This window comes from Sander lucioperca, chromosome 10, assembly GCF_008315115.2.
Source record: "Sander lucioperca isolate FBNREF2018 chromosome 10, SLUC_FBN_1.2, whole genome shotgun sequence".
Classification (NCBI taxonomy): domain Eukaryota; kingdom Metazoa; phylum Chordata; class Actinopteri; order Perciformes; family Percidae; genus Sander; species Sander lucioperca.
In genome coordinates, this window is record NC_050182.1 from 11,343,021 (window position 1) to 11,365,075 (window position 22,055).

Sequence of the window (22,055 nt, forward strand, 5' to 3'; positions counted from 1 at the left end):
TTTCATATATTCAGAAATATAGTTTGCCAGTTTGTGTTTGCAGCCGCACAAGAGAGATGCAACCAAAACCTCTTATGGCATCAGAAGAGAGTGACCCATGCATTAATCTAATTATGTGTGAATTCAATGTTGTTCCATCATTCACAGCCCTTACAACTGGAAAGTACAAAATACAATCAGTGTGCAAGTGTGTAATAGTAGACCTGGGGTCATTTTATGACCTATATCTCTATACATGCAGACCACATGGTATCAAGTCTAATGAGCTCACTCTGTAACAAATACAAGCTAATCAAAACAGAATGTGGCCTTGGAGCTTGTTTGTCGTTTGCTGCGCATATGGAAATGAGTTGTTGTGCCCTGGTTTTTTATTGTTAATGGATGGGTTTAGATTTTTCCAAGCCTATCTTAATACTCACATGCCCATATGTTCATTGGCAGAGTTACTGGTGGCTGTGATCAATCCTCCTCTCCATACTGGCTGTGAAGCACTCTCCTTCTACTGTAGTGCAGCTCCAGTGTAAAGACATCGTTGACAAAATCCAGTTCAGCCAAAAGCACAAACAGTCTGAGTTGGCCAAATAAGGTGGGTGTCTTCCAAAGTTGGTCTTCTTAATTAATACAAAATCCCCTCAGTAGACGTTTTGCACAGCAGACATTTTGTCATAGTAGGAAAAGCACAGGTATTACTCATGACATTGACAATGACTCCGTTCTGTTGAAGAGTCCCTGTCACTCAAGTGGCTACATGCGATTCAACCGCAATGGATTTTATTATTTACACCTGTGCTTTTCCTACTGTGACTGTTAAAAATGTCTTCTGTGAATTTTGGTACTTTAATAATTCATGTGACTTTTCATCTATAGTCACTGTCAGCGGTTAAAGGCTCTGAAAACCCACACAGGTGTTTTAAATTAATCTGTCTGATTAGACCTCTTCCCAGGACTGAGTGGGCATGTTTAGACTGATTGATCGATTAACATCTTCCTGAGTCTCCTGTTAGCTTTGTTGCACCTGTTAGGGCAGGACAACTTACACCTTCCTCATTCTTATTGGTAGATGAAGATTTGTGGCCTAATAAATTCCCATCAAAGCTCTGGCCCACCTTCAACCTGAGCAGAGGTCTAATCAGCCAGAATAACTAAAAAAAAAACCTGTGTGGATGTTTTAAAACTCTAATGACCAAATTCCCATCAGCCACGTGTTTGCATGTTACATGAGTTTTTTTGTGTTAGTTTAATGTCATACTGGAGTTATTCTAATTACCTGCTTTTGGACTTAAATTAGGCTAAATACAACCGTGCCGTGACATCTGTTTTTTTTTAACACAGATAAAAAATGTCACTTCATTATATAGAAGTGAAAAGGCATTTGTGGTAATTAAACCTAAGTGCAACATTGACTAAGTTTACATGCACATTATATTACGTATTAAACGGTTTTTGCCATTATTCCGAAAAAGACGATATTCCGACTAAGCTGTTTACATGGCTAATGAAAGTAAGTTTCCTTCCCTGAACACACTGTAAAAAAGCGCAGCCTCTATAGACAGCCCAGGCTCCACAAACGGCAAAAAAAAACAAACTGCGCCAACTTGCACCACAAAACATAACAAACAGTGCACATGAAGGGGGGGTGTGGGGAGTGGAGGAGAGAGAAGCGTGAAGAGGGAAGTTAGCTAGAGCAGCGCTGTCCTAGACAACGACAACGAGCCTAGCCTCCGTTTTGTTTGACAATACTTCGAACGTCAACAAGAAGTGACATCACCCAACATCGCTTAAAGCACCTTTAACATGAATATGGTAAGCACCAATCCACATGAATCAACCAAATAATTAGCATGTTATCATGACTGTGAGATAAAGAGTAGCCATGTGCTAATATTAGCATGGTAACAGTAGCATGTCAGCATATATTGTCACAATAAGCCTTTTTCACAGCAAACATTTTGACTTGTCATAACAGAAGAAGCCAAGTAGCACTAGCTTAGCTTTGAACTTTAAACAATCACTCTGTTTTTTTATAGATCCATTGCTCCCTCTTTTGCCTTTTATCATTCCTCCTTTCTCATTTTCTGTCATTCTCTGTTCCTCCACCCTTTTTTTCCCATGACTATCCCTTTATCTCCTCTCTTTTTTACTGTCTTTTCTTGGGCTCAGATGGTGCAGCCTGCTGTGTTTGCTAACCAGAGCAGAAATAAACTGCCCCCCCCCCCACTTCACAATCAACCCCATCCCTTGTATGTCTCCCCAAAATAATAACCCCCACTCCCTCAAAAAACCCTGCTAAACACGTACAGTCTTACATAAAGTACAAACTGCACATGTATTCCCTGTTTTCTGAATGCAATACATCTCTTAAAAACAGCTTCTTTCTCTGACGTCTGACCAGACACATGTTCTAGTCAGCGGCTTCTCACATTTGCAGCTCAAAATAAAGCCCAACTGTGAGCATGTTAATATTTGTTGATGTCTAATACTGTACCATCAGTCAAAGGCAGACTCTGTGATGAGTTCTGTCGGGCTGGCATTAATGAGAGCAGGTTTTCACCCTGTTTTCAGGGCTGGTTTTACCACAACTGCTCAAAGAGGCCAATATATATCCAGACTTTGCGCTTGTTAATATTTGTTCAAGTCTAATCCAGCTTGTTTTTCAAAGCAAGACTTGGCCTTGATTTCATTATGACTGCCACTGAGTTTTGAAAAACAATGCTTCTTCAATTGCAATTTGTGCATTCAGCCTACTTTAAACCTGCATTATGTAAATTACATTATTTAGTATACTAACAGTACAGTTATATTAATTGTGTTTTAATCATTTATGAACATATTTTATTTGTTATGTTTATGTTTATATTAACATATTTAACAACATATTTCCTCTCCTCTTTTTTTCAACAAAAATAAAGAGATTTTGGTGAAATAGTCTTTAAACTACACCGGTCTTTAGTTTACTGTCACAGTTGGTGTTTAACGATGTTGGTGCCACCTTATCGTTGTCTCGTCTTAGTCATGGAAAAAAGGTTGCTGATTAACACAAAAAATTAACAAAATTAACACTGTTTCCAGCAAAGCTAGCTAACGAGCTAAACCACTAGCTGACCAGTACCCAAGGGCAATTGTGACTAGCTGGTGATAAAAGTTAAAGAGCTCCAAGCTAACTTTGCAAAGATATTTTTAGTAGGAGACAAAAAGAGAGCTAAAAGGTGTGTGACTGGACTTACCACCAGTAAGACAGCAAAAAATGAATGCTACTGTTACTGCTAGATGTGTAGAAGGCAACTGTTTGCTAGCACCGTAAGCAGGAACGTTTTTGTTATCTTGTAGACACAAAACAAATTGATAGATGAATGAGGATTCATTGGCCAGTAGCCTAGCCTTTAACCCTAAGATGTGCTTTCAGTTTTTTTTCTGTTTATGGACATCAACTGTGACATTATAGAGGACACATGGAGGGATAACATTCTTGCTATTTAGCTTATAACACAGACAGGGATGAGAGTTCCTTTTATTTCTGTGAAGACCTTGTAAAATGTCTACTGTGGATCATTTACTGCATTGCTTTGAAAGTTGTACTTTATTTGAATTGTATGCACACAACTGAGACTGTAAACCCAACAGCAAAACAAATGGTGAGATGTAATGTGATAAGAGACATTGAATAAATGGAATGGCAAACCCTTAGTTTATCAATTTATTTATGATTAGAAGACAGATTTAATATACAAGTCCAATAAAATATATACATGTACTGTACAAGAGTAACGCCTGAACACAATACCTTCCATTCTGTTCTCTCAACTATCAACTTATCATTAGCTGTAGATGATATAGCCTACTATGTGGTAAGAGGTGGGATTAAATGCTATTAAATGCCCAGGCTGAAAACTATCAAGTTATATTAATTTTAAAGTCCTGGTAAAGCAAAATCTGTGATTTCTTTCTGAACACGTTATACATACGTTGAAAACATGTGAAAAGACTGTAAACAGTGTAGTTCTGAATTGTGGAGTTAGACAGTTCAACTATTATTCACTATTTTGTGTCCATGAGTCATGGAGTCATCTTTAACACAACCCCTCCCCTACTGTATAAAAAGGATGCTACTACTAACGTTAGCGTGCATAGCATCAGCATCTTTTCGTTCACTCCCTGTGTGAGTGGCAAGTTCGTTACGTTTCACAAGCTCTCTTAGCTTTTTTCAGTCTAATAAATACATGACTAAATGCCACAGTCATATAAACACAAGCAAAATAGCCACTAATGTAAGTTTCATTCTTTTAGCTTGAATCGGCTACCACGCCCACTGGCAGTTAAAGGTTAAAAAAAGCACTTACATACATAGATCCTTTGCATTTAACCCATCCTATACATGTTATCCTAGCGCAGAACCCGGGGTCCAACTCCGGTTCTAACTAAGCTAACATGTTTTTGGTTGTGGGAGGAAACCGGAGCACCCGGAGAAAACCCACGCGAACATGGGGAAAACATGCAAACCTTCTACACAGAAAGGCCCTGCCTGGTGATCGTAACCACTCAGCAGATGCCTACTTCTCACTGCTGTTGGTGTGTGCTTCTGTCTGTCGCCGTAAAGCAGCACTCTTTTTCGGAGCAGAACCCATCAGCTTAGTGTACTTTTTTTCATAATTTCACAGCGGTGTACTTTAATGACCTACCCCTACAGATTTAAGCCGATCAACTTCAAATTTCTTCTACAGACCTTAACGATGAAAATATATTAAAAGTTAGAATTCTTCGTCGAAAAAAACTGCCGTGGCATTTGCAGCCATTTTTGGTGGTGGGAGGAAACCGGAGCACCTGGAAGAAACCAACGCGAACACGGGGAAAACATGCAAACCTTCCACACAGAAAGGCCCTTCCTGGGGATCAAACCACTCAGCAGTGCCTTCTTGCTTTGAGGTGACAGTGCTAACCACTGAGTGTGTGCTTTAGTTCTATCTTTAGCGTCACATCTAAACACGCTTTATCTAAACGTGCTTGGTCGGGACTATTGGCGTCACTTTTGACGCAGTTAGGTTAAAGCAGCCATATTATGCTCATTTTCAGGTTCATAATTGTATTTTAAGGTTGTACCAGAATAGGTTTACATGGTTTAATTTTCAAAAAACACCATATTTGTGTTGTACTGCAGTGCTCTCTCTCACTGCTGCAGATCCTCTTTTCACCTGGTCTCTGTTTTAGCTACAGAGTGAGACCTCTTTTCTTCTTCTTCTTCTTCTGTACTATCTTTGATTGCACTGCACATGCCCAGTAGCTCAGATGTAGATCATGTCAGCTAGCTAGCTCCATAGACAGTAAAAGAAAGGCTGTTTCTACAACTTTGGTCAGTTACAAGGCAGGATTAGCTGGGAGACTTCTAAATGAGGGCGCACATGTAAGTAGTTCTTTTGTAGATTATGGTGAACTTGTGTGTGTTGTAGCAGTGCTTTGCTATTGAGAACGAGGTAGCATGCTAGCGTTAGCATGCTAGCGTTAGCCATAGCGTTAGCATGCTAACGCTACGAGCTAATGGTTGCGGTTAGCCTGCTCGTTTCGGCTTGTGATGTCACAAGCCGTGCTGATTTTGAACAGCTCACCCAGAGACTGAAGGCAGGACACATTCAGAAACCGTATCTCACTCTAAACAGCATGGGTGGATTTTTTTCAAAGTTTGTATGTGTGTGGAAGCACCAGAGACACAACATAACACCCCAAATCCCAGAAAAAGTGATTTTTTTCATAATATGGGCACTTTAAGGAAAAGAAGAACGGGATGAGAACGGGACAGTTGGGTTTAGGTAAAGAAGAACGGGACAGTTGGGTTTAGGAAAAGAAGAACGGGACAAGAACAGGACAGTTGGGTTTAGGTAAAGAGGAACAGGACAGTTGGGTTTAGGAAAAGAAGAATGGGACGAGAACAGGACAGTTGGGTTTAGGAAAAGAAGAATGGGACGAGAACAGGACAGTTGGGTTTAGGAATAGAAGAAAGTGACAGTTGAGTTTAGGAAACGTGACACGCGGGACAAGAACCCCGGTCTCCTGGGTGAAAGTCCTGTGTTGTTTGACCCATCCACCACCCCAACCAACCTCCCTATACTACTCGCTACCGTTGTCGCTCTTAATACTACATCATCTTCAAGCGCTACTCTGCCCGGTGCGTTCTACATACACGCTGAAGGGTGCTTTTTGGGTCAGCCACTGCCCAAGCGTCCGTATTTTAAGTGTTCGGAGTGAGAACGGGTTGGAGCAACATAATGTGGGACTCTTGTGCCCCCTTATAACTTAGCCACGCTTCCTTTAATAACTAATGAACTGCCCTCTAAGGTCTAATATGTTAAATCTACTTACTACCTTAAGACCCGTGGTGATCGTTCTTTCGAGTCAGTAGCACCGAGACTGTGGGACGCTATGCCTCCTCCCGTCTGCTGTTTCCGTGGACTCTTTTAAAAATCAGTTAGAGACCTATCTTTTTAAACAAGCTTTTTAAACAAGCTTTTGGTTAACCTGTCTGCACTTTATTTATTTTTCATGTATTATATGTGTACTGTGTTTTATTATGTATCATATTGTATGTTCTATGTAAAGCACTTTGGGATTTTTATCTGTGAAAAGCACTATATAAATAAATTTTACTTATTAACTGATGACCCGTTTTTCTTAGACTGTTATATAAGGCATCGTTGCACTCAGCAGAGTTCTGTTTTCACTGGTGACCATTTTCCCCGCCCCCTATTCTTAAGCCATGCCCCTCTCATAACTAATACATTGTTTGTCTTAGACTCTTCTGGGAGGCATCATTGCACTCAGCAGAGAGTTCTTTTATCTTTACTGTCTGCCCCGTCCTACATACTTTAGCCACGCTTCCGCTCAGAACTCATGAACCGTTTTCCATGGACTCTTCTGGGATGCATCACTGCACTCAGCGGAGTTCCTTTTTATATAATTATTTTTGCTTTACCAGGACTTGAAGCCCAAGTGATGACGACAACTCCCTCAAGCGGGCAAGGAAAAACAACCAAACAAACCCTTTAACGATAGAGGCTGGAAGAAACCTTGACAAGGATCGCACAAGATGGAACTCCCTCCCAGAGATAGTGTCTTATGGGGTGTTTGGTGTTTTAAGCCCCTAACGTTGTCTTCCAGGCAGCGCTGCATTGAAGGCACTAGGATTAGGCAAGGGTTAGGGTTAGGTGCCTTGAAGTCAACGGTCGCAGCGCTGCCTTGAAGTCGACAGTGGGGGCTTAAAACACCATTGAGCGTGCTGTTAATTAAATCTAGAAACATGTAGGAGAGAGGGAGTGCTCTTTAAAAGTAACTACCAGTAAGTCCTCCTCTCCTATAGTAACAGCTAAATATTATACTGGGCGTGTTTTAATCCTCCTCCACCTGTACAGGCGTTACTGATAAACCTACAAACCTCCTGATGTCCTGATGTCCCCCTGGGCTGTGGAACTGCTGTCCTCAAACCTCGTCTCTCTGGCTCTGCTGTCCTCCACCGTCTTTCGCGGACCTTCGTCACTCCGGCTCCGTCGTGCTCCGGCGCTGCTGAGCTCACATCCATGGCCTGGTGCTGTCAAGCAATGACAAAAATATGAACCATGAAAACATGAACATTTTTAATGGGAACCCCAGTGAGTTAGTTATGTTTTGTTAATCACTTCTGTTGCGTTTTGTGTCTGAGTTCTCTGAAGTTTAAACCTCTTCACCAGCAGTGAATACAAATATAAATTATTAGAGCAACGTCAGACTCAAAGTATGATTATTGTTTAAAGGGGACATATTAGGCTCATTTCAGGTTCAAACTTGTTTTTCGGGGTTTCTACTAGAACATGTTTACATGCTTAAAGCTATAGTGGGTAGTTTCTGTCTCCCCCATGAGGAATTCTAAGTAATGACAACAACACTGTTGGCGAGTCCACATGATACAAGCCTTCCGTGATCGCGCATGCACTCCCACCCCCTCCTCCACGTAGTTGCTAGTAGCCAAAGACGACACAGAGGATTAAAAAAACATGGACTCTTCAGAAGAGGTAATTATCTTCACTCGAGCTTCTGCACGGGAAAGTCACCGGACGACACAATCTTCTGAACATAGCCATGCTGAGAAATACAGAGAGGGTTGTGTGGAGCTGATAGTCTTAATTAGCTTTGTGGCAACTCATTCGGCAATGGCTTGAATGTAATGGACGTTCATTAATATCAAAAAGGTAGGCACTAAAGCTGTAAAAGGCACATTCTTTTTTTAAATAGTATAGTTGTGACATCACAACCGTACCGTAGTCCTGACGGCTCATTTAAAGGCACAGTTTCTGAACACGAGTTTTGTGCATTTCGCTGTGGATTGACCAATACTTTCAGTATTTATATAGCACCTTGACCTGCTTTATAATTAAAAAAAAGCAATGGAAGTTTCACCTTTTACAATATGGGATCTTCAAGATACTAGCCAGCAAAACCTGTGTCATATTATTATTATCATATTAAATGTGCTCTATTTACGTGTTTGCGTATTTAGTTATCTACATGATGAATTTACACTATAGGTGGACAACAGCTACCAGTGGTGTTTGGTATGGGCTTTTTTAGGATTGAAGGGCACGGGTAACCACAGCGGGGGAGCTGCACCCTGCTGCTGCCAATTAAAAATGCAGAACATCCAGACCAGGTACAGTGATTTCCATATTGCAACCCAATAGCAATTAGACCTCCCATGCCCACTAAACGACAACTTCTTTCAAACCTATCCCAAGTTTGTAATGCCAGCTTTTTGTTAAAAATGTTAAGCTTTGAAACGTATCAGACCTAAAGACACTTGATTTTAAAATCAGCTGATGCTTAGGGTGAGTTGCCATCATGATGAGCCTACCTTTATGTGCATGTGCACCCTCATCCAGGCTCATCATCACAGATCAAATGTTTAAATTTCTTGAATGCTACAGTAATAGTAATTCAATCAAAACAGGGAAGTGACATAACACCTACTTTTTGTCACTCTCTGGACTTTTGGCCTCGCTGGATAAAGCCTGGTTACAATTGTGGCGCTTATCTGTGGGGGAAAAAGGTTTTAAAGTTTCACCAAAACTAGCTGCAAATGTGTAATTTGTATAACTGGGACCCATTGAATCTGTGTCAATCGTTTGTCACCTCATTCAGGCTCATCGTCCTCCTCTTCCTTTCTGGAGAGCCGCTTCTGCATAAACCAAATGTTGTTTCAGACTCCAGAATCTTAACAGTACATTTTATACATACATGCAAGTTAAATAACACCTACCTGTACCCACTGTTCGAGGCAACAAAAGTGTCCCACAACCTTTTCCTTTGCGATTTAACTTTGGCCTCACTGGACAGAGTTTCAATTGGATCCTCTCTGATCTTCATCTTCTTCCTTTCTGGCGAGTTTCTGTCTGGAGCTCTGCATGGATGAAATGTGTTTGAATCTCTTGAATTTTAACAGTGAAATTCTTGTGTACAAGCAAGTTCAATAACACCTACCTTAACCCACTGTGTGAGGCTACAAAAGTGGCCCATGTCCTTTTCCTTTGCGGTTTAATTTTGGCGTCACTGGACAGAGTTCTAATTGGAGCCTCTTGTGAGTCATTTAGCAGGCTCATCTTCATCTTCTTTCTCTGTGGCGAGTCCTTGTCTGGAGCTCTGCATGGATGAAATGGGTTTAAATCTTTTGAATGTTAACAGTAAAATTCCTATGTACAAGCAAGTTAAATAACACCTACCTTAACCCACTGTTTGAGGCTACAACAGTGTCCCATGTCCTTTTCCTCTGAGGCTTAGCTTTGGCCGTGCTGGATGAAGCCTCAGCCGAAACTTCTTTGGATATTTGAGGTAACCCTGGATAAAATAAAAAAAAAAAAACGTTTTAATGCTTATAAAGTTAGGAAAAGCAATGTTTCATTCTAACCAAAAAAATACTGCTGACAATTCTCCGCATGTACAGTAGATTCTTAGTTTCACCCTCCTGCTTTCTCCTGTCAAACATTACCTCTTTATTTCAGATCAGACTTAAAGAAATTGTCCACTGAATTGATTTAAAATATACACTGTAGGCCGATGCACCAGCCGTGTGTAAGTTCAAACATATTTATAACGCAGAATTATTGATGTACAGTTGCTCGCAAGTGTGAGCTGCTGTGGTTGAGCCTACCTGCTTGTGTCTCGATGAAATCTGTCTTCATCCTCTTGCTCTCTGTCAGGGTGCTTTCCAGGCTTCTGCATAGACCGAATACTGTTTGTATCTCTTCCATTTTAACAGCAAAATGTCATATAATCAGTGCCTGAAATGAGCCAGTACTCACCAGTACTGAGTACCGGAATAGTAGTCTCTGCAGTGGCGAACTGTGTGTTAGTTGCCTTAGCCAGGCTAGCAGGGCCGACCGGCATCCTTCTAATTCCTCCGCGCCTTCCTCACCTGCCGCAGCCGACAACAATCCACGGGTGCCCGCTGGTCTGGTGGATGTCCTCCAGAGGACAGTTCATGCTTTCGTGGTGAAATTTTTGCGGCGAAAAAAGTTTATTTCCCCCTCAAAAATAGGTAATTGAGCACTGTAGTGGTTATGATCATATCAGTGACTATGTAGCTACATGGAAACGGGACAAATGATGCCTGGTTCTTGTAAAGTAACAGCATTACATAAGACTGGCTGTAGTCTTGCGCTGAAGTCCCGTGGGATTTCAGTTGTAGCAGGAAAAGGTAAACAGCAGTGTGCAGATCGGAGCATGGTGTGAGAAGAGTGAAGAGCGGAGGTGTTCACAAGGGAAGACGCTTGGAGTAACCTATGGAGCTAGAGCTAGCCTTCAGTAACACTATTACTGTACAAGAAACAGGCATCATTTGGCCCGTTTCCATGTAGTTACATAGGAGGACATCCACCAGACCAGCGGGCGCCCGTGGATTGTTGTCGGCTGCGGCAGGCGGGGAAGGCGGGGAGGAAGTAGAAGGATGCCGGTCGGGCCTGCTAGCCTGGCTAAGGCAACTAACACACAGTTCGCCACTGCAGAGACTACTATTCACCAACGCTAGATGGATCGCACACAAAATGGATATATATGCTACAAATACACAGGGAACTGCTGCTTGATTATTATTACCGAAGCCTGGCTGAACACTCACTCATCCCAGACGGCAGCTCGCAGCTAACAGGGTAGGTGAATTTAAACAATGTCTGAGTTGAAAACGCGTCTTGTTGTCATGTAAGGGCCCTGTTCATGTTGCACAGACATTTTAATTGCATTTTGTGTCTGTTAAGAGGCACTTAAGCTTTGTATCAGTAGAAACCCGGTAGTATTTTTGAATGGCCGTGCTTCCCTCCCTTATGGCCCCTGAGATGACAGATCTCTCTATTGCGTGTCTTGCCTCTGATGACGCAAAAATCGTCATTTAGCGTCATCGGAGGCATTTTTGTCCCGAGGCTATGGACTCCAGCCATAGTACAGCCAGCTAGTTCCGCATGTTTTCAACCTGCCCATAGGGGGTGGCACTGTCACTACCCGATGCGAGTTGAGTGTCAGCCATCTTGAAGCTAAGCTAACAGGCTCTCTCTTTTCAGCAGCAACCTTGCAATTATGTGCACTCAAACTACCACACATGTTTACCACCGGGATACATTGGTACAGATCGGAGAATATGCAGGAAACTTTATTACAGACGGAATACTCAACACACTACGCAACCTGCGGTGTCGCTTGATGCCGCTAGCCGGGGAAGGGGACATCCAAAGCGGTGTGCGAGAAAGCGGAAACGAGGGCAGGAGTTCGAGCTAGGTGGAAAGCTAACGCTAGCCGGCCACCTGTCCCATCCATCCTGCTTGCAAATGTCCGCTCATTAGAGTTTTGTTTTTGTGGAAATATGGCTGAACAACAGTGTACCAGACTCCGCTATCCAGCTACCAGGCCTGCTAGCCTTCCGAGTAGATGCTGCTCTGTCGCTGGGTAAGACTCATGGAGGTGGGCTGCGTTAACACAGACCAGTCCTTCCAGAAAAATGCGGAGTTTTTTTGTGATTGTTGCGGGCAAAAATCCTTGATTATGCGGCACGTTTTCTTAAAAAATGCGATGGAATATGCGGGATATTTATGCAATTTTATGCAATGAAATTGCGGGAACTTGCAAAAACTGCGGTTTCATCATGGCTTCATCGCGGGATTTGCAGCTTTTCGATGATGTTCACGTCGCGTAATTACGTCACTTCATAATGTTCTCATGGCAACAGGGGAAAATGGCTGCTCTTGTGTGAAGTTAACGCAACATTTTTCAACTTTCTGCTAAAATATATGTGACTTTTTTGCAACGAAAATGCAGGGATTATGAAATCATGCAAGCCCCGCATATTTTGTGCGGAAATCGGCAATTTATGCGGGCGAAAGTGCGGCGTATTTGAAAAAACGCGGCCCCCGCATAAATATGCGGACTTTGGCTGATTATGCATTGAATTCTCACATTTTTCTGGAGGGACTGACAGACACGGACTAGTGCAGAAATGCGGTGCTTGTATCCAACTACTGCTCACCGCTGGTGGAGTTTGTGACTGTTAAATGCCGACCATTCTACATTCCACGCAAATTCACGGCTGTGTTTATACTCGAGCTCCACATCTGGATGGACTATTTATTGTTGCTAGTGATTTCAACCACGCAAATCTCAAGAATGTTCTTATATTCTATCTTCACCTCACGGTGAATAGTAATTTTTTTTAAAAGCACTTTATGTATATATGTATATATGTCTATAATGTGTGTGCACTAAATGTATCTTGTATGTTGTTTTTATATAATGTCGTTTTTATATATTTTTAATGTGTTAGGCCATGGTGAAACGTTTCGTTTCACTATATACAGTGTATATGGTTGAAATCAGAGCCATAGAGAGACTCTTTCTCTATCACTCTGGTTGAAATGACAATAAAACCCACTTGACTTGACTGCACTCTGTAACTGGTAGGCGTGGCTTGGGAGTGGCCTCGTAGGGAAGCAAAGCAAGTGCATTCTGGGACTTGTTGTTTTTCATCCACATGAGCCAAAAACACATTTTCTGTCTTTTCTCGGTCTAGAAGGCACCAATTTCTAAAAATAATTTCACATTTCTACTATATAAATGACCCAATTTAAATACATATTAATTTTTCCAGCAGTGAAATATCCCTTTAAGTATTTTAGAGGCTGCGGACGTTGTTTACTTCATTAATGGATGGGATTAGGATTCAGTATTCGGTTTTGGATTCGGTTTTGAATCTTAACCAGTGGAAAAGAATAAAGGGTTGAATGGTTAAGTGCAGGATGTGTAAAAATATCGAAGGATGTGCAAAAGATCATGATACATAGCATGTGCAATGGACGACAAATCAACATCCAGCCATCCTCACCGGCACAGAGGTTCCACACAGATTTGTTTTATTGTAGACTTACTAAAAGCTGTCGGGGTAGCTGTTCGCCAGGTCGCACATGGTGATGAATGGATCCTCCAGAAGTTGGCCGGGTGTTATCCGTTGACCATTGTCCAGATGAAGCATCTTCTTGAGCAAATCCACAAAGTTCTCCTGGTCTTTGCTTTCTGCCATGGTGTCCTCTTTTGACAGATGGCAGGCTGGTCTTATCTGAATCAGAATAAAGCACAAAAGTCGGTAAAATCTCTATTCATCTTTGTGGCTCATGGTAATGGATTTAGTCGCAAATGTTCTCACTAAAACTTTTCCAAATTGGGACTTCCTACCTTCTTCAGGTCATTCAGGGAGTTGAAATAGCTCTCGCTGCGGGTGACTTGTCCGTATTCAAATGGCGTCTAAAGACAAATAATATTTGTTTAGCTAATCTGTCCCAAACACTACGTGGCATATGGAAAGACAAGGATACTGATGGAAAGAAAGAGATTAAAAAGTAAGACATTCTAGGTGAAAGCCACTGATTGGTTGTACCTTTAATCTCCAGCTACGTCTGCGGCCCCTGTTTCTGCGGAAAAAGCACCAGGTTTTGATGCCGTTGTTTAGAAGTTTGTGTGGCAGCTGACCCTGAGTCTGCACCATATGCTGTAGCTGTTAACACAACACAAAGTCAGTTACACTTGGTACATATAACAATATTAAGATTTAGTTTCATATCATCAAATTGATGCAGAAATGCTCACGTTGTATGCCTAAATCAAAGAAAATTGTTTCACATTTTGGGAAATACACAAGAGTTAAAGTGCTCATATTATGCTCATTTTCAGGTTCATAATTGTATTAAGAGATTGTACCAGAATAGGTTTACATGGTTTCATTTTCAAAAAACACCATATTTTTGTTGTACTGCACATTGCTGCAGCTCCTCTTTTCACCCTGTGTGTTGAGCTCTCTGTTTTAGCTACAGAGTGAGACATCTCACTTCTGTTCCATCTTTGTTGGGAGTCGCACATTCACAGTACCTAGGTAAGGACTACTAGCCATTAAGAAACAGAGTATGAGGGCGTGCCACGCTAGCAGCTATTATAACCATAGACATTAAAAGAATGGACACAGCGACGCCTTAGACTTCGACGGAGACCAGTGAAGTCTATTATAAGCACTTTTCCGGTGATGGCTGAGTGTTACTGCGCAGCGTAGATGTGACGTGAGCAACCTGTCTGAAAAGTTGTAAGTCTTTTGGTAGCTGTGCCAAGAGAAATCTGTCATTCTATCATTCAGAATCTTGCAGAGACGGAGAGCGTAGGTATATGTAAGGAGATAACATAGGCACAGGCTAATTATAGCTAACAAAAATGCTACTTAACATTAGTAATTAAACTTAAACATCTAATGTGAGTCAAAACTGCCTGCAAGCTCCTGACTATATGGTAATTTCTCTACTGTGCGACAGAAAGTCGCCATGTTATGACACAATCGTTTTTTTTTACGTCTGCTACGGAGCCATAACATGAGATACAAGGTAATGGATCCTTTTATACATTGTCATGTTTCTTTAGAAATAAACAATGGACAAATAGAGTCTTTTAACGCTTCAGATGTAAAGTTCTTCGCTGTCAATGTGACACCAAGATGAATGGGAGTCAATGGAATGCTAACAGCAGGTGATGGCTTGTTAGCCTAAGAGTCTCCCCATAGGAGGTACGCTTTCTGGATGCTCGCTTACCCCCTTGATTATAATGTGTGATACAAAGTGACAAGCGTTTGTCTCTGAAGTAAAGGCTGGACTACAATAGAGCTGTTTGGAGCAGTTTGTGAACAGTGTTTTCTGTTGGAGATGGTAAGTCCCTTTGGGGTGGACTTTGGGCTTTTTCACTTTGTAAACCTATAACATGCACAAAAAAGATATATAACCCAATAAAAGCCAAAAAGCATAAGAGCACTTTAAATGAAAAGATTGTTAGCCATTTCCCGCTGCTTTCAGTCATTATGCTACACTTAGCTAATCTAGCTCCATAATTAAAGCACAGACAAAGATAATATCAGCTTGACCACCTAACCAAGCTCAGTAAATATGGCTTTTTAATGTTGTTGTTTTTTTTTTTAGTATTTATATGTTGTATTTAAATTGATCTTATGTGATTACTGTTGTTACTGCTGCAAAACCAATAGCCCAAATAAAGTTCTACTTGACTTGACTTGAGAGTGGTATCAATCTTCTTATCTAACTCCTTGAAATAAAGTGCCAAAATGTTCATTTAGGATGCTTTTTTTTTTGGATAGGTCTACTGTTCATAACCAAAATAATATAAAGTATTAGATTGTTTTTTTTTTTTGAGTTTTAAGTGTAACACTGACCATGTCGTAGTCGCAGCTGCCGGGGTACAGCGCATAGCCCAGGAAAAGCTCTGCAGCAATGCAGCCCAAAGACCACATGTCAATGGCTGTTGTGAAGGGAAATCCCAGGATGGCCTCTGGAGACCTAAGAAAACAAATACAAATACCTTGTTTTAGTTTTGTATTTTGGCTGCTTTGTTAGAAAAATAAAATCTAAAGCTGGAACTCTGCCTTGTTGTCAACTTGTAAGATACCTGTAATAGCGTGGCTGTATGTATGAGCCCGATTTGATCTGAGAGACATAACGGGCCAAGCCAAAGTCAATAATCTTAATCTTGAATGGCTTGTTTACATCGTCCACCAACATGATGTTGTCTGGTTTGAGGTCTGTATGTACAACTCCAAGGCTCCTCAGGAGTTGCAGAGCTGTGGCCATCTGAAAGTCATGAGGAAATCATAAGAAGGTCAATCATTGCACTTCCGATCAGTTGATGTTTGCTGATTGAGCGCTGTAAGTTTCAGAGCAAATTACTTATTTACAGTCAGAAGTTGAACAGAAATAGAAACGCCTCATAATTGAATGCAGTGGAATATATTTAAGTACAATAGCAAGGATCTTTTTGTCCACCCAGTAGACTATTTTGTCTAGGGAATTAAGCCACAAAAAATGCGCTAAAATATAACTTTTTATGACAAATTCTCAACAATTGACTGTACGCTAAACCCGCTAAGAAAGTTGTCCAGTCACACGGTAGCAGCCTTAGCTTCATCAATCATCAACAGGTCAGAACTTTGTGCCTGGGACTTGTTGCTTTGGCTTCAGTCTTTTAGCACAATATATAGAAAAACTCAGTTTAACAGATGGTATATATTGCACTTTTTTAGCCACTTAAAGCGCACAGATCCGTCGATTAAATCAACTAAAAGATTTAGTCGACAAAATCCTATGAGTGTTAATAGTCGACTAAGAATTTCTTTAGTCAAGGACAGCCCTGACTTTTACAGGGTTCTCATTTTAAAACCAATCAGCGGGAGAAGGTGTTTACAACCAACAGCTGATAAAACTTGCTTGAGACAATTGTCATTTTAGCCAACAAAATTGATGCTCTCAGGCTGAAATGAGAAGCCTACTTTTGCCCACTCTGACTGAAATCAAGGTCCCATTTATTAAAAACATAACTAAGAATTTCATGTAGTTTTGTCACCGTCATTGTAAACTGCATAATGCAAGAATGGAAAGTTTGCCAGGCACAGCAACAGTAACGGGCCTGGTTGAATGTTCAGTTGTTCCTGAATGTGTCTACCTCCTGTTTGCCTTTGACATAAACCTCTCGCAGTACACCTGGTGAAGGATTGGTTGGATTTGTTTTACAGAGAGAAAGTGTAAAGGTGTCTTTTCCAAGAAATCCCACAGATTCATGTCCAGCATTTCAAACTCAAGACAAACATGCTCTCCGTCGATAAAAGAGTCCATGAATCTGATAATGTTGAATTTGTCTGATTCGAAAGCTTGCAGTTGTTGAAGGATGGCCACCTGGGGAACACATGAGATGTTAGATTTAAGGAGAATGGTTTAAAGTGCATTCAAAACATACATGAAGCCTTTGATACCACTGGGGATTTTAGACCATTTTTAGGGGGGCTCAAGCTGAGGCTATGCTCTAAATCTGTCAAAGGGAGAGCAGGAGTGTGGTTGTGAAGTTTAACGTTGGTAGTCCTCAGAGAAGAAGTTGGTAATTTCATGGAGCAGATTAGAACCCAAATTGAAACGTAAGCAACTAAAACTGCTGAATGTTAGAACTTTGTGTCAAATTGGTTATTACTGTGACCTATAAAGTGTCAGGTTTAGTTCCATCCAGTGTTGTAATGTAACAAAGTACAAATACTTTGTTACTGTACTTAAGTAGAATTTTCACGTATCTGTACTTAACTTCGTTATTTATATCTCTGGAAATTTTTACTCCACTAAATTTTCTAAATAAAATGTATACTTCCACTCCACTAGCTTTGCCCTAAGCATCTTAGTTACTGGTTACTACAAAATAAAATCAGTAGGAAAAAAAGGTTTGGCAAATCATTAATGCACGCTCCATTCCAGTTGGTGACGTGTTTGTTGCCAAGCAACAACAAAAAAACATTGGCCAAAACTAAAGAAGAGGAAGCATAATGACTGATAGTGTCATGGAAGCACCTGCTGCAGGCTCTGCCGCCAACGTAATGAACGATGATCACCGCGACCACAGTGGTGATGAAAATAACGTTACACACCTTTGGCCATAATCTACTTTTACTTCTAATACTTAAGTACATTTAATATTAGAAAATTACTTTTGATTCTTAAGTACCGTAAACATCAGATACTTTAAGACTTGTACTCAAGTAATATTCTAAAAAGTGACTAACTTCTGCCAAAGTTATTTTCTGGTAAGATACTTGTACTTTTACTCCAGTATTGCTTTTAAGTACTTTATACAAGACTTGTTCCATCATGGTGTTAATAGTGTTAGCTGACGTTATTGTTCAGTAGCTAGCTCAGAGATTATCGGCTAATGAAATTACTGATTTAGCAGAGGGGGGGCACAAGGCACTGTATCCGTGTCACATTCTAATTAGGGGCTGAGCCCCCCCTAAAGGTTGGATCCTAGAATCGCCCGTTTGATACACATCACTTCTGTTCTACCTCGTTCTGTACATCAGCTGCTGAGTTGTTGTTGTTCATTATCTTCACAGCCACCGTTTCCTGAGTGGCTGACTTTACGCACTTGACGACTTCTCCAAAGATGCCCTCCCCCAAAAACGACTGAATCAAGTAATCAGAGAAGGGGGAGGAGAGGACGCCTTGGGTGAACTTGGCATCCTCTCCTGCAGAGGAGGAAGGGGATGAAGGCTTCTCATCTTCAGAAGAATCTGTAGAATACTGAGCTTGGTCTCGGTAATTTGAAGACTAGAGGAGAAGGAAGGAGTGATGGACACAACATGACGTCGCGTTTAGTCTCAAATAATAGAACACTAGCAATAGTAGTGTAATGAGTTTGCATGTAGGGATGAGAATAGGCATGCCGAGTGAAATAACGAGTGAATTGTGAAGGATTTATATGGTGGCTGATTGAAAAGCTCACCTAAATACTGTACATTTTAAGAACTACACAAAAGTTAAATCAAACAAACGTCATCAGAAATCTTCAAATTAAGATGCTTTCTGCTTTTCATTATCACATTTGTTTGTAAAGCAACTGTTTAAATGCCATTTTACTGTCAGTAACTGCAGAGTGAAATAAGACGTGAATTGCAAGATTGCTAATTGAAAAGTACATTGTTTTCCTAGGTTTGTGTAAGACTTAGGTACATATATTTGACGGGGGGTTTAGGGGTCCTCCCTAAAGAAAATGTTACGTTTTTTATTTATATGAAAAATACAAGTTCACATATTTTGGCACCTTTTCTTTTTAAGCTATAGCAGATAATAAATAAATAACAGCCAAAAAGCTTAAAGACAAAACTTGCTTAAGAAGTCCACTGGGGACAACAACAACAACAACCATTAGATCTAAGAAAAGTAATTAGTAGTTAAGGTTAGTTTTGATGCACACATTGATTTTACATTTATTCGGCTAAGGTGGTGCACAAAACGGCTTTGGTGCTGCTGCACCTAAGCCTTATAATGGTAGGGAAAACCCTGAAATACATTTTGAGAAGTACACAAAAGTTAAAATCACAAAATGTGTGTGCGTTTTGTTGCGGTCTTATTTTCTGTCTTTTTTATTATTTCTATTTTTTTTTTCCTTTTTGTCTCTTCCCTGTTGTGTGATGTGTTGGTGTTTCTATTGAATGTTAATATGGGGAAAAAAATGTAGTACGATAAAGAATGTAATGCTTTTTGCACTTGACACTAAGAAAAGTACTACAAGGCAAGGCAATTTTATTTGTATAGTACATTTCAGCAGCAGTGCAATTCAATGTGCTTTACATAGAACATTAAAACACAGTTAAAAGTTAATACAAGTTAATACAAAATTAAAAATAATTAATACAAAATTAAAAGCAATTCATACAAAATTAAAAACAGTTAATCAAAAACAGATTAAATATAGGAATAAAAAAATAAAATTCCCAATACAGTGCAGTGCAAAGAATTAAACAAAAGCAGTATCGAAAAGAAAGGTACAATAAAGTAATACAAAAAAAGGTAAAATCAATCTAAAGTCATTTAACATCTTCAAATTAAGATGTTTTCTGCTTGTTTTGTGATCACATCTGTTTGTAAAGCAACTCTTCAAATGCCATTTTACATATTTTCTGATCAGACTCAATACATTATAACATGATCAGACTAAATACATAATAAACTGAAAATGAGGTGCTTAAATAGATCTGCTTTTAGTAAATATAAGCAGATCAGTGGACTCTACACTTGCAACCAGCCTTGGAAGGAAACTCGTGACTTATTAACGCTAAAACAAACTCATTTAAACAACTTCCCATGTTGTCACTTGTGATGTTTTTCCATGTGAAAAGATTTTCTGGCAATTGAAATGTTGAAGTTGATCCTGAAGTTGTGTACCCTACTCGAACAAAGCTACAGTTGAAATGATGAACAGAACTACAGTAAATAATGGCTTTTCTGCAGTCAGTTCTTTATGACACGGGTGATTCTAGAAGCTCCTATGATGCCATGTTCTAACATTCTCTGCATTCTGCAGGCAGAGCCTTCGTTTAGAATCAAACATAATCAAAAAAACAAGTGAAATATTGCTGTTTTTTTGTTTTTTTTTAAATGACCAGACTGCAGCAACCGGTTATTGGTTCTTCTAATATTTAGCTGGGAGAGAACCACCAGCTTAAAATCCACATGTACATTCAATCTTTATTTCATTTTTTTTTTTTGACAGAATTGAGTTATAAATTGACAAGGCTAACAATAAAAGTGAAGAGGTTCTGGGATTGATGCTCCAAGGCTAACTCACCCAGTACACCCATATTGTCCCAGTCCCACCCACCCCAGTTCCCACTCACTCACACTACGCACTCTCACACAGATTAGGGTAGACAGACCAATCTTCACAGGCGCATAGAATGTCGTATGAAAAATAAATTGACAGTTTCATAGTGTACTACAGTATATTGGATACTTCCCTTCCCTCATACATTGAATATTTAAGGATGTTTCTCCTGTTTCTCTTTATCAGAAAGACATGATTGCACCTCATGCCTCAAACAAACTCTTTCACGTCTCTCTTTTGTTAAGAAATACACATTAAAATACATTCATACAACATTTCAACAGGGAAGTCATTAAAACAGAGCTGTTTGTTGTTTTACACACCACTGTAACACAGCACAGTCATACAATAGAATAACCTTTAAATGGCATACGGCTCCCTCTGTCCTGAGACCCTTGATTCAGTTAAAATGAATGCAGAGATGACCCTGTGACTGTGCAAATCTATTCTTAAGGATCTGCTGCATAGCTGAACCACAAGAGATAAAGGATATATGATTGTCACCATTCCTCTCTATTATACTCATCATCTTTTTCACTATGTCATCATTATTATTATAACGACAACCATCATCGCGCAGATAATTTCCTCTCAAAGCAAAGAATAAATTACAAAACAGCTATATCAGGTGCATTATGGTTGTAACGGTTATTTTATTTATGTTAACAGTCATCATTGTCATGTCCTGTTTTTAGACAGCAGAGTCATTTTTGGTTCTTGTCGCTCACTGTACCTCCGAAAGGAGTCAGACAAAGGACAGTGAAGAAACGATGGCTCTGAGGAGGAAGGAAGACGAGGAGGAGAGAGGAGGCAAGGGGATAGACGAGGAGGGATGGAAGAGGGAGACAGAAGAGGAGGACAAAGAGAAAAGCAGTGTGGGCTGGAAGGGAGATGTCTTTTCACGGCTCCTTCAAGCCCATGTGGTGCTGCTGTGAACTGCTGGCCTACTTTAGCCTTCTCCATTTTTTATGACACACACTCACACATATGGAGGCACACACAATGCACGCATGGATGCTCGCACACACACACACACACACACACACACACACACACACACACACGCACACACCATTCATGCCCTTATGAGCCTTCAGACACAGCAGTGAAATGTCAACAATAAAAACATGCATGACCAAACACATAACCTGCAATAATGTCAGCTTTCTGTACAGGTGTAGCCTACTACAAATGTGCTACATAATAGATAGGAATAATCCATTTACTCCCACTAAGGTGTGTTCAGTGAGTTTGCGTGGCTTTCGCCCTGTTCACATTATATCGCACATAAACTTATAATAAAGGGCAGCCAAGTGAGAAAAACAGCCTAT

At 40.4% G+C, this 22,055-nt stretch overlaps 2 protein-coding genes across 2 annotated transcripts; both read right to left on the reverse strand.

Moving 5' to 3' along the window:
- Positions 1 to 7,195: 7,195 nt before the first annotated feature.
- LOC116036124 lies at positions 7,196 to 10,221 on the reverse strand. The gene is made up of 7 exons (XM_031279592.2): positions 10,160 to 10,221; positions 9,732 to 9,846; positions 9,493 to 9,651; positions 9,272 to 9,412; positions 9,145 to 9,190; positions 8,983 to 9,046; positions 7,196 to 7,570 (listed from the first exon to the last, which is right to left on the reverse strand). The coding sequence occupies exons 1-7, from the start codon at positions 10,188 to 10,190 to the stop codon at positions 7,410 to 7,412; spliced, it is 717 nt and encodes a 238-aa protein (XP_031135452.1). The 5' UTR covers positions 10,191 to 10,221; the 3' UTR covers positions 7,196 to 7,409.
- A 3,193-nt stretch (positions 10,222 to 13,414) lies between these two features.
- Positions 13,415 to 20,451, reverse strand: LOC116036010 (homeodomain-interacting protein kinase 1-like). The gene is made up of 8 exons (XM_031279419.1): positions 20,407 to 20,451; positions 18,405 to 18,668; positions 17,067 to 17,258; positions 15,979 to 16,160; positions 15,746 to 15,869; positions 13,922 to 14,038; positions 13,720 to 13,788; positions 13,415 to 13,603 (listed from the first exon to the last, which is right to left on the reverse strand). Exons 1-8 carry the CDS (start codon positions 20,449 to 20,451, stop codon positions 13,415 to 13,417), a joined length of 1,182 nt encoding a protein of 393 aa, XP_031135279.1.
- Positions 20,452 to 22,055: the final 1,604 nt, after the last annotated feature.

Coding starts and splice junctions, on each gene's coding strand:
- LOC116036010 (XM_031279419.1), bottom strand. CDS start 20,451: ATGTTTGATTCTAAACGAAGGCTCTGCCTGCAGAATGCAGAGAAT. Junction 16,161..17,066: donor TCCAACCAATCCTTCACCAG/GTGTACTGCGAG, acceptor CATGACTTTCAG/ATGGCCACAGCTCTGCAACT. Junction 13,604..13,719: donor CCCTGAATGACCTGAAGAAG/GTAGGAAGTCCC, acceptor ATTCTGATTCAG/ATAAGACCAGCCTGCCATCT.
- LOC116036124 (XM_031279592.2), bottom strand. CDS start 10,190: ATGAAGACAGATTTCATCGAGACACAAGCAG. Junction 9,847..10,159: donor TTTCATCGAGACACAAGCAG/GTAGGCTCAACC, acceptor TATTTTATCCAG/GGTTACCTCAAATATCCAAA. Junction 9,047..9,144: donor GGACGATGAGCCTGAATGAG/GTGACAAACGAT, acceptor TTTCCCCCACAG/ATAAGCGCCACAATTGTAAC.